At 43.2% G+C, this 15,970-nt stretch overlaps 1 protein-coding gene across 1 annotated transcript; it reads left to right on the top strand.

Moving 5' to 3' along the window:
- Positions 1-583: 583 nt before the first annotated feature.
- On the top strand, positions 584-15,934 carry LOC128745319 (lysyl oxidase homolog 2B). Its single transcript, XM_053842360.1, has 6 exons — positions 584-758; positions 14,196-14,342; positions 14,423-14,684; positions 14,799-15,326; positions 15,393-15,550; positions 15,717-15,934. Exons 1-6 carry the CDS (start codon positions 584-586, stop codon positions 15,932-15,934), a joined length of 1,488 nt encoding a protein of 495 aa, XP_053698335.1.
- The last annotated feature ends 36 nt before the right edge of the window (positions 15,935-15,970 follow it).

Below are 15,970 nucleotides of genomic sequence, written 5' to 3'. Positions count from 1 at the left end.
TGTGACACAATTAGAAAATCAGCAGCGCCGATCACTTTCGAATACACTGAGGTACTTTTTTACACGGAGGTTATGTAGCTCCTGAAGAAAAAACGCGAGAAAAACGGTGTGTATTTACAAACTGAACTAAGCCAAATTAGATATTTTAGGAAACCGCCTGTAGAACATCTCACTGTATATTTATTTGTAAACATTCTCGCTCATTCTTGTGAATGGACGTCGCTAGCACTGTCTGAAAATCGGTTTAGTCAAAAAATTCAGTTGCTACGCGACAACCGCTGAAATAAGATCTCACTACAAACTGTGATGGTAGCCGAAGTACCGCAATCACCTCGATCTAAGATAATTCAAAATCGATGACAGATTTGAATATATTTCGCGAAATTGGAAGCAAAGTGTGTTCAGAAGTTTTTTACTTCCAGTAATCATTATTTAGTTTGTTAAGAACTGTGAAGCGCTGGAGCTGTGATTCGTGAGATTTAATTGAACAGTCTGATATCAAGGCTAGAAGCCATAGTTTTAGTGCCACCTAGTGTAATTATCAATAGAAATAATGCCGAACTTGAACAGCTATTGGGGATGGATGAAGATGACCCTGCTAGTAGTTGTTATCACTGTGACGGCAGTACAGGCGCTGCAGGAGTCCATGCTGGAACAAGCACGCTTACATCGAGAGAATTTGGTGCGAAAATATTTGAAGAAGCTTAAGAAAGAGGAAGGTGCAATCAAGTTAGTTGGTGGAAGAGGCGATTTCGAAGGTTAGTTTCTTAATTGTAAAAAGAGACATTACTGTTGAAGGTGTTTTTATTTTTCATCAGAATAATTGGATGCACCCGTAATTATGCGCTGAAATTTAAACTGTCTCTTAACATATGTTGGCAGCAATTCCCTAAAAATTGTACTATAAAAATTTGAATGTGCTTCGATTTTGTTTAAAGGTTGTGTGCTTGTTTGTTATTATTTTTTTATATATTAATAAGAAATATTTGAAGTTTTTTACAAACAAGTTTTAAAAACGGGGTCAATCCCGGTGTAGTGGTTAGCATTCACGCCTCTCACTCCGAGGACCCGGGTTCAAATCCCAACTCCGCAGAAGTCACGAATGACCCAAGCTTTTAAAGTGACTATAATCAAATATAATACAAAAGTTTTTAGAAAATTGCGAGGACGCAATGGAGACGCATGGTGTTTTATTTTTACTTGCATTGTAACGGGTACTTCTGGAAAAAACTGGATATCCCTGGTTCATTTACCAAAGGATCCGTTGTATTACAAGTAAAAAACCGTGCGGCCCCATTGCATTCTTGCATTATTTTTATGTACCTACTTGTAACTTAAAACCCAAAACTTTACATTACAAATTCTCATCTTTCCAAAAAATATAAAAAAACAATTTTTTTTTGCTCTGCATACGAAGAAACATGTTTCAATGTTTTGGTGATCGTAAAAATTTTGAGCCTTCGTTGAATATTTTTACAGAAAAGCTCATTAAAATACTTTGTATTAGCTACCAAAGTCATTAATATCGATGAGTTATGATTTTTTTTACAGATAGGTTGGCAAGAATGACGACTTGTGGGAATATCATTTTTTTATTTGGCACTAAGGTTATCCCAAAATAAAAAATAATGGTCTAAAATGTTCAAAAAAGGAACAAATACACAAATGATGGATGATGGACGACATGCAAAAGCGTGTGATTGAATGGTAGTCAATCGACAACCGTGTGTGCAAGTTAAGGATTAGAGGCCATTTCTTCAATTTCAGCATTATACACGTGTATAGTCCACAACTAGGAAGAAACGAGAATGATAAGGATACTTTCTCACGCAACTAGAGCATGAATATTACAACTGCCCAAGACATAACGTCAAAATTGTCATCGGAGACCTCAACGCTCAGGTTGACCAGAAGGAGGAATTCTTCTTCTTCTTCAGCAGCATAGAGCTGGGGTGGCACGTGCTGTCTCAAGCACTCGTCTCCATTCAACTCGGTCTTGGGCCACTCTTCGCCAATTTCCTAGTCGTCTCAGAAGTCGCAAATCGCTTTCGACCTGGTCGAGCCATCGTGCACGTTGGGCCCCCCTGTTCCTGGTGCCGGTGGGGTTGTTGAAGAGGACTGTTTTCGTCGCACTGTCGTCCGGCATCCTTACGACGTGTCCGGCCTACCGTAGCCTGCTAACTTTCGCTAGATGTACGATGGGAGTCTCCCCAAGCAGTGCCTGTAGCTCGTGATTCTTACGCCTCCGCCACTCTCCGCTTTCAGTTTGTACTCCGCCAAATATTGTCCGCAGCATTTTCCGCTCAAACACGGCAAGGGCGCGTATGTCCTCCGTAAGCAGCGCACTATGGGCCAGAAATTAAAATTTCGGGACAAAAATATTTGTGGTTAAATAGCATGTCTCAGCTCAATGTGGTCTTCGGCAACTTTTTGAATAAAAAATTGATGCATATTTTGAAGGGGTCGTCCAATATTTAAGCGTTACTTAAACAACAATTTAAGTAATAACTTTTTGAGTAAACTTTTTTCTACCTTTTTGGTTTCAAAATATTAAAGATAAACCAATTTCAAGTAATTTTTGTGAAGATATCAAACTTCTACCTTTTACTCGTTTTCAGCAATAGACCTTTGTTTATAAACGACCCCTCAAATCACATTTCTTCTTGTAACATGTTTATTTCAACAGACAGCTCAATGCGATGTTCTAGAAAATATTTTGCACATAAAAGAGGAATATTTTTGCTGAAGTCTGTTTTGCTTTATATGCATTAATTAATAAGATATAACTGATTTTAGGTTAAAAACCGTCTGATGAAAAATCCAAATATCTTAGCCATCTGCAAGTATCTGCAATTAGTTTGCATACCAATTTGTTGGGAATTATTAAATCTATCTGCCCAAATGTGTATTTCAGAGAATACCTGGGAATACCATGGCTGGGAATACCTGGGAATAGTGCGAATTTTTTTTCATACATTTTATAACTTAATAAATATGCGTCCGAGCGTCAATTATTCTTCACAGAAAATATGTATTTCAACATACTAAATAATTTTGTAGAATATTTGTAAGCAATAAAATAATCGTGTGCAAAGTTATTGAGTGTAATTGATTCTTAAATGCTCTTTTTTAACACATCATTATATTTCGTAACCGGTAAGAGATAGATAGTTACTTTATTCAGCAAAGTTGCTTATTTTAGTATTTTCTGCAACTTTTGGAGAAAAAGACTTTTTTTTTAAATTTACTTAAGAAAACAAAAGTTTGTATCACCCTAATAGGTAAACTCATGGTCACCCTAATAGTGCAGGAAGATGCGCTATATTTTATTATTTTACTACTCCGAAGACACCACCCTTGAAAAAATACACATTTTTCATCAAACGGTTTTTAGCCTAAAAACAGTTATATCTTATTCATTAATGCAGAAAAAGCGAAACAGTCTCCAGCAAAAATATTCCTCTTTAATGCGCAAAATGTTGTCTAGAACATCACATTGAGCTGTCTGTTGAAATAAACATGTTACAAGAAGAAATGTGATTTGAGGGGTCGTTCATAAACAAAGGTCTATTGTTGAAAATGGGTAAAAGGTAGAAGTTTGATATCTTCAGAAAAAAAACTTGAAATTGGTTTACCTTTAATATTCTGAAACCAAAAAGGTGAAAAAAAATTTACTCAAAAAGTTATTACTTAAATTGTTGTTAAAGTAACACGTAAATATTGAACGACCCTTTCAAAAGATGCATCATTTTTTCATTCAAAAAGTTGCCGAAGACTATATTAAGCTGTCACACGCCGTTTAACCGCAAATATATTTGTCCCGAAATCTCATTTTCTGGCTCATAGTGCAGCGTCACGACTTCAAGTCCATAAAGAACTACCGGTCTAATAATGGTTTTCAGCATTGTTAGCTTCGTGCGGCGGCGTATGCTTCCTGATCGTAGCGTTTTACGAAGGGCAAAGTAGGCCCGATTTCCCGCTTGGATGCGCCGCTGGATCTCCTTACTAGTGTTGTTGTCCGCGGTCACCAGCGATCCCAAATACACGAACTCCTCTACCACTTCTAGTTCGTCGCCGTCAACGGTTACCGTCCGTGGGAGGCGCGCGTTTGTTTCCTTTGATCCTCTTCCTTTCATGTATTTGGTCTTCGACGCATTTATTTTTAGCCCGATTCTCCTAGACTCCGCTTTCAGTCTGGCGTAAATTGCCTCCGCCGTCGCAAAGTTCCTGGCAATGATATCGAAATGATCTGCAAAGCCTAGAAGTTGGCTACTCTTGGTAAAAATCGTGCCTCTCGTTTCGATGCCCGATCGTCGGATCACCCCCTCAAGAGCGATGTTGAACAACATGCAGGATAGACCGTCACCTTGTCTCAAACCTCGTCGCGTCTCGAAGGGACTCGAGAGTGTCCCAGAGATGCGTACGAAACACATCACTCGATCCAATGTAGCTCTGATCAGTCGCGTCAGTTTGTCCGGAAAACCGTATTCGTGCATTATCTGCCATAGCTTGTCTCGATCGACTGTATCGTATGCTGCTTTGAAATCAATAAAGATGTGATGCGTGGGCACGTTGTACTCCCGACATTTCTGCAAGATCTGTCGGATAGTAAAAATTTGGTCCGTAGTTGCGCGAGCCCCCATGAAACCCGCCTGATAATTCCCTACGAAACCTTGAGCTATCGGTGACAGCCGGCGTAACAGGATCTGGGAGAGTACCTTGTAGGCGGTGTTTACCAGCGTAATACCACGATAGTTGCAGCAGTCTAGCCGATCACCCTTTTTGTAGATGGGACAAACCACTCCTTCCATCCATTCCTCCGGTAACTTTTCCTCCTCCCAAATCCTCGAAATAACCCAGTGTAGAGCCTTTGCTAGCGTTTCTCCGCCATGTTTATAAAGCTCTGCCGGTAGGCGGTCCTTCCCAGCGGCTTTATTGGTCTTCAGCAGCCTGATTTCTCGTTTGACTTCGTGGAGAGCAGGTGCTAGGACATTACTATCTTCCATGGGCGCTCCTAGGTTAATTTCCGTTCCGCCTCCTTCTGCGACTTCGCCATTGAGGTGTTCATCAAAGAACTGCTTCCACCTGTCGACCACCTCGCGCTCGTTTGTAATTAGATTCCCTCCCTCGTCCCTACACATGTCAGGTTTCGGTGTGTAGCCCTTCCGAGTTTGGTTCACCTTCTCATAAAACTTGCGCGTGTCATTAGCTCGGAATAGTTGCTCTAATTCTTCACGATCTCTGTCCTTCTTTTGGCGCTTTTTTCTCCTCAGGATCGTGGTTGGTTCCTAGCTCGTCGGTACTTGGCCAGGTTCTCTCTAGTGGCAATACTTAGATAATTTTTCCAAGCATTTTTTTTTTCTCCTCCACCGCTTGTTGGCATTCCCCATCAAACCAATCATTTTGTGTACTCCGAGGCTCAATACCTAGCGCCGCGGTAGCGGCCTCTCCGATGGCCGAGCGTATTCTGCCCCAACCGTCTTCGAGGTTTGAACACCTAACTCCTCGGAAGAAGGCAGTGCCTCATTCAGTACTCGCGCGTAGTTCTCGGCAGCTTGTGGGTTATCTAGCTGCCTGATATTCAGCCGAGGAGGGCGGCTCAGACGTGTCCGGTATACGGTGGACAGCTTTGAGCGCACATGTACTGCTACTAGGTAATGGTCAGAATCAATATCCGCTCCCCGACGAGAGCGTACGTTCGTGATGTTAGAGAAAAATCGGCCCTCTATGAGAACGTGGTCAATTTGGTTCATTGTACGTTGGTCAGGTGATCTCCAGGTGGCTTTGTGGATATCCTTGCGCGGGAAAAAGGTGCTTCGGATCACCAGGCCTCGGGAAGCTGCGAAGTTTATACATCGTTGGCCGTTATCGTTTGTGTCGGTGTGCAGGCTATGGGGTCCTACCACCGGTCTATACATTTCTTTCCTACCGACCTGGGCGTTCATATCCCCGATGACGATCTTGATGTCCCGTGACGAGCAGCTGTCGTACGTTGCCTCCAGCCTCGCGTAGAACGCTTCTTTCTCATCGTCGGGTCTACCTTCGTGCGGGCAGTGCACGTTAATGATGCTATAATTGAAGAAACGGCCCTTTATCCTCAATACACACATTCTCTCGTTGATCGCCTTCCAATCTATCACGCGATCCTGCATTCCGCCCAGCACTACAAAGCCCGTTCCCAGTTCGTTGGTAGCGCCACCGCTCTGGTAAAACTGGGCCTTTCCGCCACGGATCTTCCAAACCTTCTCTCCTTTGCGACAGATTTCCTGCAGAGCTACGATGCCGAGTTTGCGAGGTTCCAGCTGTTCAATCAGCACTCGCTCGCAACCTGCGAAAGTTAGCGATCTGCAGTTCCAAGTCCCGAGTCTCCATTCGTCGTCCTTGTTCCGTCGCCTAGGTTGATGCCGAATATTCCGCTCCGAATATGCTTGAATGTTGTTAGTTTAAGTTCAATTTAGGTGTGTAGCCGTACTGGGGCAACACTACCGAGTCTCGCGATGGGGCTGCCATCTTATAGTGCCGAGACTCACTACCTCCTTCCCGGTTAGTATACGACCTTAGTTTCCACCGGGGTTGGTTACCCGATCTCCGCAAAGGTTGCTCGTATTCCGGCTGGTACCACGAGGAGGTCGGGATCGGAGTTGCTGGATAAGAGGCTAACGACCACTATGGGGTCTATGGCGCATTATCCAGCCGTTTACCAACCCGGAATTCGGACCAGTTATTGGAAAGTTCAGCGCACACCCACTTACGAACGAAAACGGCCACCGACTTCTGTGAGTCTACCAAAAAAGGCCATACGAAGTTCCTACTTCCAGCATGGTCTCCCATATCGGTACATCTGGAGATCACCACAACAGACCGATTCGCAAATTGACGTTTTAATTGATGGAAGGCACTTCTCGGATATCATCGACGTTAGAGTCTATCGTAGCGCAAACATCGATTCTAACCACTATCTTTTGATGGTTAAAGTGCGCCAATTCCGTTGTTACCAACATTCGGTATCGTCGCCCGCCATGCTAAAATTTGGAAAAACTCAAATTACCTGGAGTCGCTACTGAGTACGCACAAAGCCTTGAGGCAGTGCTCTCGAAGACTGCTGGGATAGCGTTAAAGCGGCCATCAATAGCGCAGCGGAAGGTTCCAATGGATTTCGCTGAAAGCAGTCGATGTAACGAGGAATGCCAGAGAATGTTAGACAAGAAGGATGCAGTGTGGGCGTCGATGCTGGAGCAGGGGACCCTTCAAAACGTGAAAGGATATAGAAAGAAACGAAGACAGCAAACTCAGATTTTCCGGGATAAGATGCACCTCGTGAAAGAAATGAAGTGCGAGCACATCGAAAACGCGTAAATTTTACAAGAAACTGAACATGTCTCGCAACGGCTTTGTGCTGCGAGCCGAAACATATCGGGATGAAGATGGAAGGATTTTGTCGGATGAAGAACGTGAGGTGAACGAAAGGTGGAAGCAGCACTACAACCGAGCATCTGAATGGTACGGAGACGGAATATCCAGACATCAGAAATAAGACATCGGATAGAGAAATACGCAGACGTATGCTTACCGGAAGTTGTGCTTTCTGCGAACTCCACAAGACTTTAAGCACCATCCAAATTTACCATGTACAAAACGCTAATAAGACCGGTAGTCCCCTACGGGCACGAAACGTGGACAATGCTTGAAGGGGACTTGAAAGCACTGGCCTTTTTTGAACGTCGTGTACTTAGGACCGTCTTCTGCGGTAGATGGAAGAGAAGGACGAACCACGAGATGGCGCAGTTCTTCGGCGAACCCAGTATCCGGAAAGTGTTGTGAGAATACTGGACAACAACCCCGCAAAAATGGTGTTCGCCGCTAGATGGTTGGATGAACTAAGTGGAGCAAGACCTGGAAAATGTGGGACTTTTGAGAAATTAGACATAGATAGCCTTGGACCGAGTTTGTTGGAGAACATTGTTATGCAGGTGCAATACCAAAGAACATAGCAGTAGGATTAGTAAGTAAGTAACTGCCAGTGCTCTGTTACTGCTCAGCCAAAGCCCCTAGTTCCTGGTCGAACCACTGGGGACTCTTTGGGATTGAGTTCACAAGACATGTTTTGTCTCCCAGTCGGCCGTGAGCGACTCAAAGGTCCTCAGGGTCGGCTCCGGGACTGCTTCGGAATCAAGCAAACAACAGCATTAAGGTTAAGCTTTTGTTTTATTAAACTTACTCACTCTGGGCCATTCCGGTACACAACATTCAATCCACTGTCACGTGGTCGTCGATGCTGCTGCACTACACTGGCGGTACCATTGCTTCTCTGCATGAATGCGACCGCGTGTCACTCGTAATTACAGCCTGTCATAGTTCTGGAAGACGCCTACGTCCTCGAAGGCTGCGTTTCAACCATTGATGCGGCTGGGGTGGCCATTTCTTAGGAAATCAGCCGGCTATTAATGGGTTCTAGTGGGATTATTGGAGAGAGAAGCCTGAGGTTAATTAACCTGCTCAATACGTCCGACGATGCCCGTTAATGGTTCGTAGTCCGTACTTGACTCGTCCTTTCTGAACGGTTTACGTTTCCAAGTACACTTTAAGAAAGCATTTATTCAGATGATTTTTTCATGAAAATTTGTAACTTTAAGCTTGTAACTTTTGGTGTTTTCATACGTCGACGGTTGGATCAAGAAGACTTGATCCAGATCCTCAGTTTCTCAACCTCCGAAATCCCTTCTCTTCTTTCGCCTTGCAGCAGTGCATTGTGCAGCGATTTTCCTGCAGTGCATCGATAGAGACGTGTCCCACATCAAATTGTATCACGGAAAAAACGCTGTAGAAAATTACCAAATTGACCGATCCTTTTCAAATTTTCGGACAATAAAATATAACCCATTGGTAAGCTTTTGGCACATTTATTTCATTCAACTTCAATACCATAACCATATGCTCGCACCTTACGCTTAACTCCACTCAAAAAGTTTTGTGCAACATCTCGTTGCTGCTTCTTCTGTACGGAAACCCACTTTTTCTTCATGTCTTCCTCACATTTGACCTCCTTGCGATGCTTCCGTAGTGCGTGCTTCATAATAGGCCAGTATTTTGGCTTCGTACCACTCCAGAACATCCTTTGAATTGTAACGCTTTTAATTTTACAGATACTGAACAAAGCGTTACATGCCAATTCTCCCTATGCCCGGACTGACCAGAAAGGTTTTTAAATGCCTTTGCCTACAACGGCTTAAGCGCCACTTTCGTATCCGAAAGACCGTTGCGGAAGATGGATAGGGATGCCCGACCGAGGACTCTTATCTCGGGGCGAGTATTTCAAACCTCAAAGACCTTCTACGAAGCTAACCGACAACTAAGTTTCAGACTCAACAAATTTGAATCGTACTAAAACAAACGCGACGAACAATCCTACGCATTAAAAAAACCTTCACTTCTGTACAAACTCTTATTCACGTATCATCATTTATTAATAGCCCTCGAATATCGTCCGCGCAAAGTTAAAGCTATTTAGCAGAAGGTTTACAAATGTATTCGCCCTTGGCGACAAACCATGGTTCGTATCTTAGCTTCTAGTGCACTTCTTATCGTCTACACATAACAATTGTTTCATTTTTAAACCCAACACGGGTATTGTTTCACCACGGTGGGTGTCTCGACTGATGGTGGGTATCCCAACGATGTCCACATAGTCCGGTGCTCTACCGGGTCGCGTTCCTTGCCACCGCAACCCAGGAAGCTTTACGGCGAAGCGGCTGGTTTTTCTCGAGCGGGTGGGAAACTTCAGTAGCGTAGTTTAGGCTGCTTCGCGGATGAATCGGTATTCGTTTTATGCACCGAAAAGTATTGCCGCCGGTCCAAATTTGATCCGGAATTAGCTTTTCCGGCCTCGCACTCCAGATTAGCACCCACGTTTATGGGTTCCTATAAACGTGGTAGTTACAATGGCGGTCTAAAACCTACCAAATTGAAGGTAATTCTTACCTTCAGATTTTAACGATTTCGCACACTTTTAGCCTTTGCTAAATAATTAATAGTCGGGGTTTTTTCAACACTCGCGACTTTTATCTTCTTTTCACTACTGCTAAATTTGTCTTAACTTTAAGTGTTAACAATCCGCGATCACGCGACTAAACTTTTCTAGACCAGCACTTGAACAAAAGTGAAGCTGCGTCTAATTGTTCGCATTTCCCAAACCGATCTTTTATTTTGGGTGGCCTTGAGTAGACCAATCATCGACATTTAATTATAATCATAACTCATTTGTCGCTTGTCTTTGGAAGTCATTTGAAACTCTCTATACTCTAATTCGCATCGAATTTCCCGAAGATAATTGCTTTCGATCGGGCTGATGGGCATATGAGGGTTATCTGGGTATTCGGGCGAAAGCTTTATTTAGTTTCGTAGTAGGCTAATTAAAGGCGTTAATCTTGGTTTTATCAAAGCCGATCTAATCCAATCGTTACAGAATAGTGGCACGAAGATAGATCCGGCCAGAAGACCGTAGGGCTCTCGTGTTCCTTCAACAGTGTGAGCAGACACTTCTGTAGACACTCCTTGAAGTAGATCTGCCCGTTTACAGTCCCGGTAGTCACGAACGGCACACTCTGTTTGCCACATGCGCTGATCACTTGCAAATTATGTATATTTGGCAAACTATGAAAGTTTTCGCATCCTTACTTCCTTCGGAATATCAAACTTGTGCTGAGCGGTGAAGTACAGTAGCCCCGGAAGCTGCCGGAAGTCCGCCTTTACGGTAGTCTCATCATCCATGATGAGAGAGTTGAGAATTTTCCAGGTGCTTGCGCAAAATAAATTCGCGACGTTGCTTTTCGGGTGACACCATTTTTCCAATTTTCGAAAAACTGACCACGATAAAAATGTAAACAAGTGTAAACAATACACTCTAAACTACTTCTACCCAAATTTTCAAGAGAAAATATCCAATGGGTAATTCTCTACAGCGTTTTTTCCGTGATACAATTTGATGTGGGACACCCTTTGTTTTATTCTTTTACCATATAGGTTGAAAAGACTTATGGGCCAAACAGAATGCTGCGTCAACGCATCCGTCAGTGTCAATTTGACAGTAAAGCCTTGGGAAAGCTGTCAGAATAACGCTGATGCAATCGTTGGCGCTGTATAGTGCTTGGCCCTTTATCAGTAGCTGGTTACTTTGTGTTTTGTACGAATATGGTTACTGTTCAAACTATACTGAACAAAGTATATTTCAATATCTTATTAATCAGACAAAGCCCGATGGTGGTACCAAAACTGGTATAGTCACAAAGATCAGGAAGACCAGGGGTGCTTTGCAGGTCTGCAAAATATTTGGCACTCAAACCAGACATACGAAAACTCGGAAGTTTCAACTCAAACCCTAGAACGCGTTCCAACGGGCACAATGCAAAAACTACAGGTCGGATTTATTAATGGCTGCCTTCTTCTTCTTCTTCTTCTTCTTCTACCAACCGAGGGCCGGAGTGACTCTTGCCGTATCAAGTATTCCTCTTCACTGTATTCGATCCTGGCCTACTCGTCGCCAATTCGTTGAGCGTCTCGACAGACGCAAGTCAACTTCAACCTGGTCGAGTCATCTAGCGTTGAGCTCCTCTATTCTCTAATGCCGGTAGGGTTCTTAAAAAATGAATTTCACTGCACAGGTGTGCGATGGGAATCTCTCCAAGTAGTGCATGTACCACAACAGATCAAAATGCCTGCCTGTGCCTGCAGCTCGTGGTTCATAAAACTACGTCACTCTACGCTACCAATTTGTACTCCGCCAAAACTCGGCAGTGACCAGAGATTCCAAATATACGAACTCATCAACCACTTCCAGTTCATCGCCGTTAATAGTTAGTTACTGTTCATGGGAGGCAATCGTTGCTTTCACTGGAGCCTCTTCCTGTCTTATATTTGGTCACTGACAAACTGACATGATACATAGAAGAAAATCCTTTAAAAACCATCGTCCTGCACATTTTGCTTGCACACTAGCAAGCTCCCTCTGTTATGCATGTTGCGGAGTAGCTTGCATTTGCAGGGTTTTATGCTGTAGGGTTTTATACATTTGTGTGGTTTTATACTGAAAACTAGAAACATGGCGCCGCGGTGTGGCCATGTTGCGAAACATGCTTTTTTGAAAAATGAGTGGTTTTTGACTGGACGATGGAATTATCGCGAGTGTCTCGTCTGTTTGTCTGTGATTTGGTTTTCGACGCATTGATTTGTAACCTAATCCTCGTAGCCTTCGTTTTTAGTTTGGCAACGTCATCCCAAGATTTTTAGATTAATGTCGAGGTCGTCTGCGAAGGCTAGGAGTTGACTACTCTTCAAGAAGATCAACCCTCTGCGCGATTCGAAAGGACTCGAGAGTAACTCCGAAACGTGTACGTAGCACACCACTCGCTCCATGGAAGCTTTGAACAGCTGCGTTAGTTTGCCCGTAAAACCGTGCTCGTGCATGTTCGCGTTCAACTGTATCGTATGCTGCCCCGAAAACCACGAAAATATTATGTTTGGACACCTTGTACACCCGATATTTCTGGAAGTTTGTCGCAGAGTAAAAATTTGATCTGTAGAAGCCCGCTTGAAACTGCTCTACGAATTCTCTAGCTATTGGGGATAGACGACACAGCAAAATCTGGAAGAGCACCTTGTAGGCGGCGTTGAACAACGTGATGCCGCGATAATTACAGCAATCTAGCCGGTCGCCCTTTTTGTAGATGGGACAGACTATACCTTCCATCCACTCCTCCGATAGTTTCTCTTCCTCCCAAATTCTTTAAAATATTCCAATGAAATCCTGTTGCTAGCAGTTCTTTGCCATTTTTGAAGAATTCTGCCTGGAGTCGGTCCTTTCCGGCGGCTCTATTATTCTTCAGCTGACCAATTTCTCACCGGGTCTCCTCGAGAGCGGGAGCCGGCCCGCTATTATTGTTTGTGGGCACTCCTCTAGGTTAACTTCCGTTGCGTCTCCTTCTGTTATATAGCCGTTGAGATCGAAATCGAAAAAGTGCTTTCCCCTGTCGACATAGTTACAAAGCAAGAAAGGTAAGATTAAAGGAAATCTGTCAAGTTTAAATAACCAACCCTTTCGGTTGGAAAAGCAATAAAAAACTATTTGAAGTATGCCAAAAACTTAATCGTACTTCTGATCAGAGTTCCTATTCTGAGTTCGGATTATAATAGGTTAAAGCATACAGTTACATTCAGAATAGTTTGGTGAATTCCATACAAAAACGTTTAGAATTCACCAAGCTAAACATGGCAGATCAGTGGGACACGGATAAATTTTTGTTACTTAGAAAATAATTTCAGTTTAGAATAACGTCTTCGGCTGTATTTTAAAATTGCTTTATTGTTTCGTCGGATTTATTCTTAAGACCTAAGAATAACTTGCATACACTTTTAGGTAACTCTAAACAGTTATCTAAACACTATTATTGGATTAAAACAATAAGCAGTTTTCCGGAGTGTTACATATTCCTCGACTACCCATTGAAAACATCTTTTTATGTGCAATTTCTGAGCATAACATTCATTGTTTCAAATTGTTCTAAATATTTCCCAACACGCAGGGGAAAACATTTCCGAATGACAGGTGGGTATAATAAAATGAACCGGTGGCACAATCGATTATTTCCGTATCGTGCGAAACGTTGTCAACCGTACAGAATAGGAAACTCTATCAGTCAAATTCAATCAAAACGAAAAGAACCTGCCAACTGGTGCGACGGTCCTGAAGAAGCTTTCTGCTTCGGTTGCCAGCACCAGCATCCGATTGGAGATGTGAGGAAACCAAGCCGCAGGCGGAGATATAACGAATGAATAGAATCGGATTAAGCTGTATTTACTCAGAGGCATCAAAGTCAATCCTGTTATCCTTTTTTCCCGGTGATAAAGAAAGGAAAGCACGAGAAAAGACACATTTTCTTTTCAATGCAGACCGGCGACGGTGAGATAATGGCACGTTCCCAACGTAACGGTCGTCCAACGGTGAAATATCCAAACTTAGATTTCCTATCCACTGTCATTTGAGAAAATTAGTCCTATGTTATTCTAATTATCAAGCAAATGCGGCATCAATATTAAAAGTGATTTGAAGATGGTGATTTATTCATCGTTTTTTGCTACCAGTTTCCATTTCATTCTGTGCAACAGGCCCTCATATAACGATTTTCAATTTTTTTCTTTTTTAGGCAACCTTGAAATTTTCCACGATGGAAAATGGGGAGCCGTTTGCGATGACGAGTGGGACTCGAGTGAAGCGCAAGTAGTATGTCGACAGCTAGGCTTTCCGGGCTACGTTAAAGCTACCCACAGTGGTCACTTTGGCAAGGCGAAGCGTAAGTAACTGCTATTGCGATAGCACATGTTTGCAATCTGCTTTGGCATTTTGATTCCAACTGTGTTGTGCACCACACAGGAAAGTATTGGATGGATAATCTCTTCTGCGGTGGAAAGGAAAGCGAACTAGCAGATTGTCATTTCGATGACTGGGGACATAGCGATTGCGAATCTAGTGAGGCTGCTGGCGTCATTTGCAAGCAAGATCATCAGCCCTCTTCAACGGCTAAACCGATTCCAGCGGAAGACAAACCAAAAAAAGCACCGCTTGGAAAAGAGTTGGAGGTTCGACTGGTTGGCGGGCGGATTCCGAATGAAGGACGTGTTGAGGTACGTAAAAGGCATATTTTTCTAGATGATGCTTAGTTTACTTCATTTTTCGATACTTTTAATTTAGCTTTTTTTAATATTTATTTTATTGAAATTATTTGCCTACAAAAGGTACGCCTGGGCAGTGAAGGTCCGTGGGGTACTATTTGCGCTGATGGATGGTCTCTGTTGGAAGGCAACGTCGTTTGTCGTCAGCTGGACATGGGATATGCAAATGATGCCATTCAAACGGATTTTTTCGGCGGGTCAAACGAAAGCAAAATACTACTGAGCGGAACGGAATGCTACGGAAACGAAAGCAGTTTGGCTGCATGTTCGCATCACGAAATTGGCTGGCTGAGTGGGTGCAGTGAACGGGGCGGTAACCATGTGGCGGCGGTGACATGTGTGGAAAGACTGCCCGATTTGGCATTTGACCACGTGGAGATGGAACAATCGCTGCACCTTGAGGATAGGCTAATGTATTTACTACAGTGTGCTATGGAGGAAAATTGTGTAGCATCGCAGGCGTATGAGATACAAAGGGAAAATCCCAACTGGCACTTGGAAAGCAGAAGGCTACTGAAATTCACGGCACGTGTGCTAAACACCGGCACGGCTGATTTTAGGCCCAATATACCGAAGCACCTGTGGGAATGGCACCTTTGCCATATGTAAGTAGCCGGTCTATTATTGTTAGTTCATAGTAATGGAAATAAGATTTTCGTTTTTTCTGACAGGCACTATCACAGCATGGAAGTGTTTGCTACATTCGATATTTTTGACTCGAAAGGAGTGAAAGTTGCAGAGGGCCACAAAGCTTCGTTTTGTTTGGAGGATAACCAATGTCTTCCTGGAACCGAGCCCAAGTATGCTTGTGCAAACTACGGTGATCAAGGTATATTAAATTACTGCTATAGCTATTTTGGAGCTAATTTTATATTATTGAGTAGTTAAATTTGATAGCGCTCCCACTGAATCCTATGAGACAGTACTAAATAAAAAGTCATCGTCAAACTAGAGCGAATTTTTTAGCATCTGAAATAAAATGTTTATGTTTCCAGGCATTTCCGTAAATTGTGCCGACATCTATCGACACAACATCGATTGCCAGTGGGTGGACATCAGCGAGCTGGACTTTGGACTTTACACCCTGCGAATTGCCGTCAATCCAGAGTTCAAAGTGCCGGAAATCAGTTACGACAATAATGCGGCTGTCTGCTCGCTACTGTACACAGAAACCTACGCGCGCGCTTACGACTGTAAAATTATGCGACCCTAATGAATTCATAAGCTAACGAAGCTTTATAGCATGAAA

The sequence above is a fragment of the Sabethes cyaneus genome, chromosome 1 (genome assembly GCF_943734655.1).
Source record: "Sabethes cyaneus chromosome 1, idSabCyanKW18_F2, whole genome shotgun sequence".
Lineage (NCBI taxonomy): Eukaryota > Metazoa > Arthropoda > Insecta > Diptera > Culicidae > Sabethes > Sabethes cyaneus.
Note: the sequence above shows the minus strand (reverse complement) of the source record. Positions and strands in the feature narration are given on the sequence as shown.

What these genes read in the sequence shown, in the direction of transcription:
- LOC128745319 (XM_053842360.1), top strand. Translation starts at nt 584, where the DNA reads ATGAAGATGACCCTGCTAGTAGTTGTTATCACTGTGACGGCAGTACAG. An exon ending in TCACTTTGGCAAGGCGAAGC is followed by an intron (nt 14,343 to 14,422) that starts GTAAGTAACTGC and finishes TGCACCACACAG; the next exon opens with GAAAGTATTGGATGGATAAT. An exon ending in CGTGTTGAGGTACGTAAAAG is followed by an intron (nt 14,685 to 14,798) that starts GCATATTTTTCT and finishes ACGCCTGGGCAG; the next exon opens with TGAAGGTCCGTGGGGTACTA.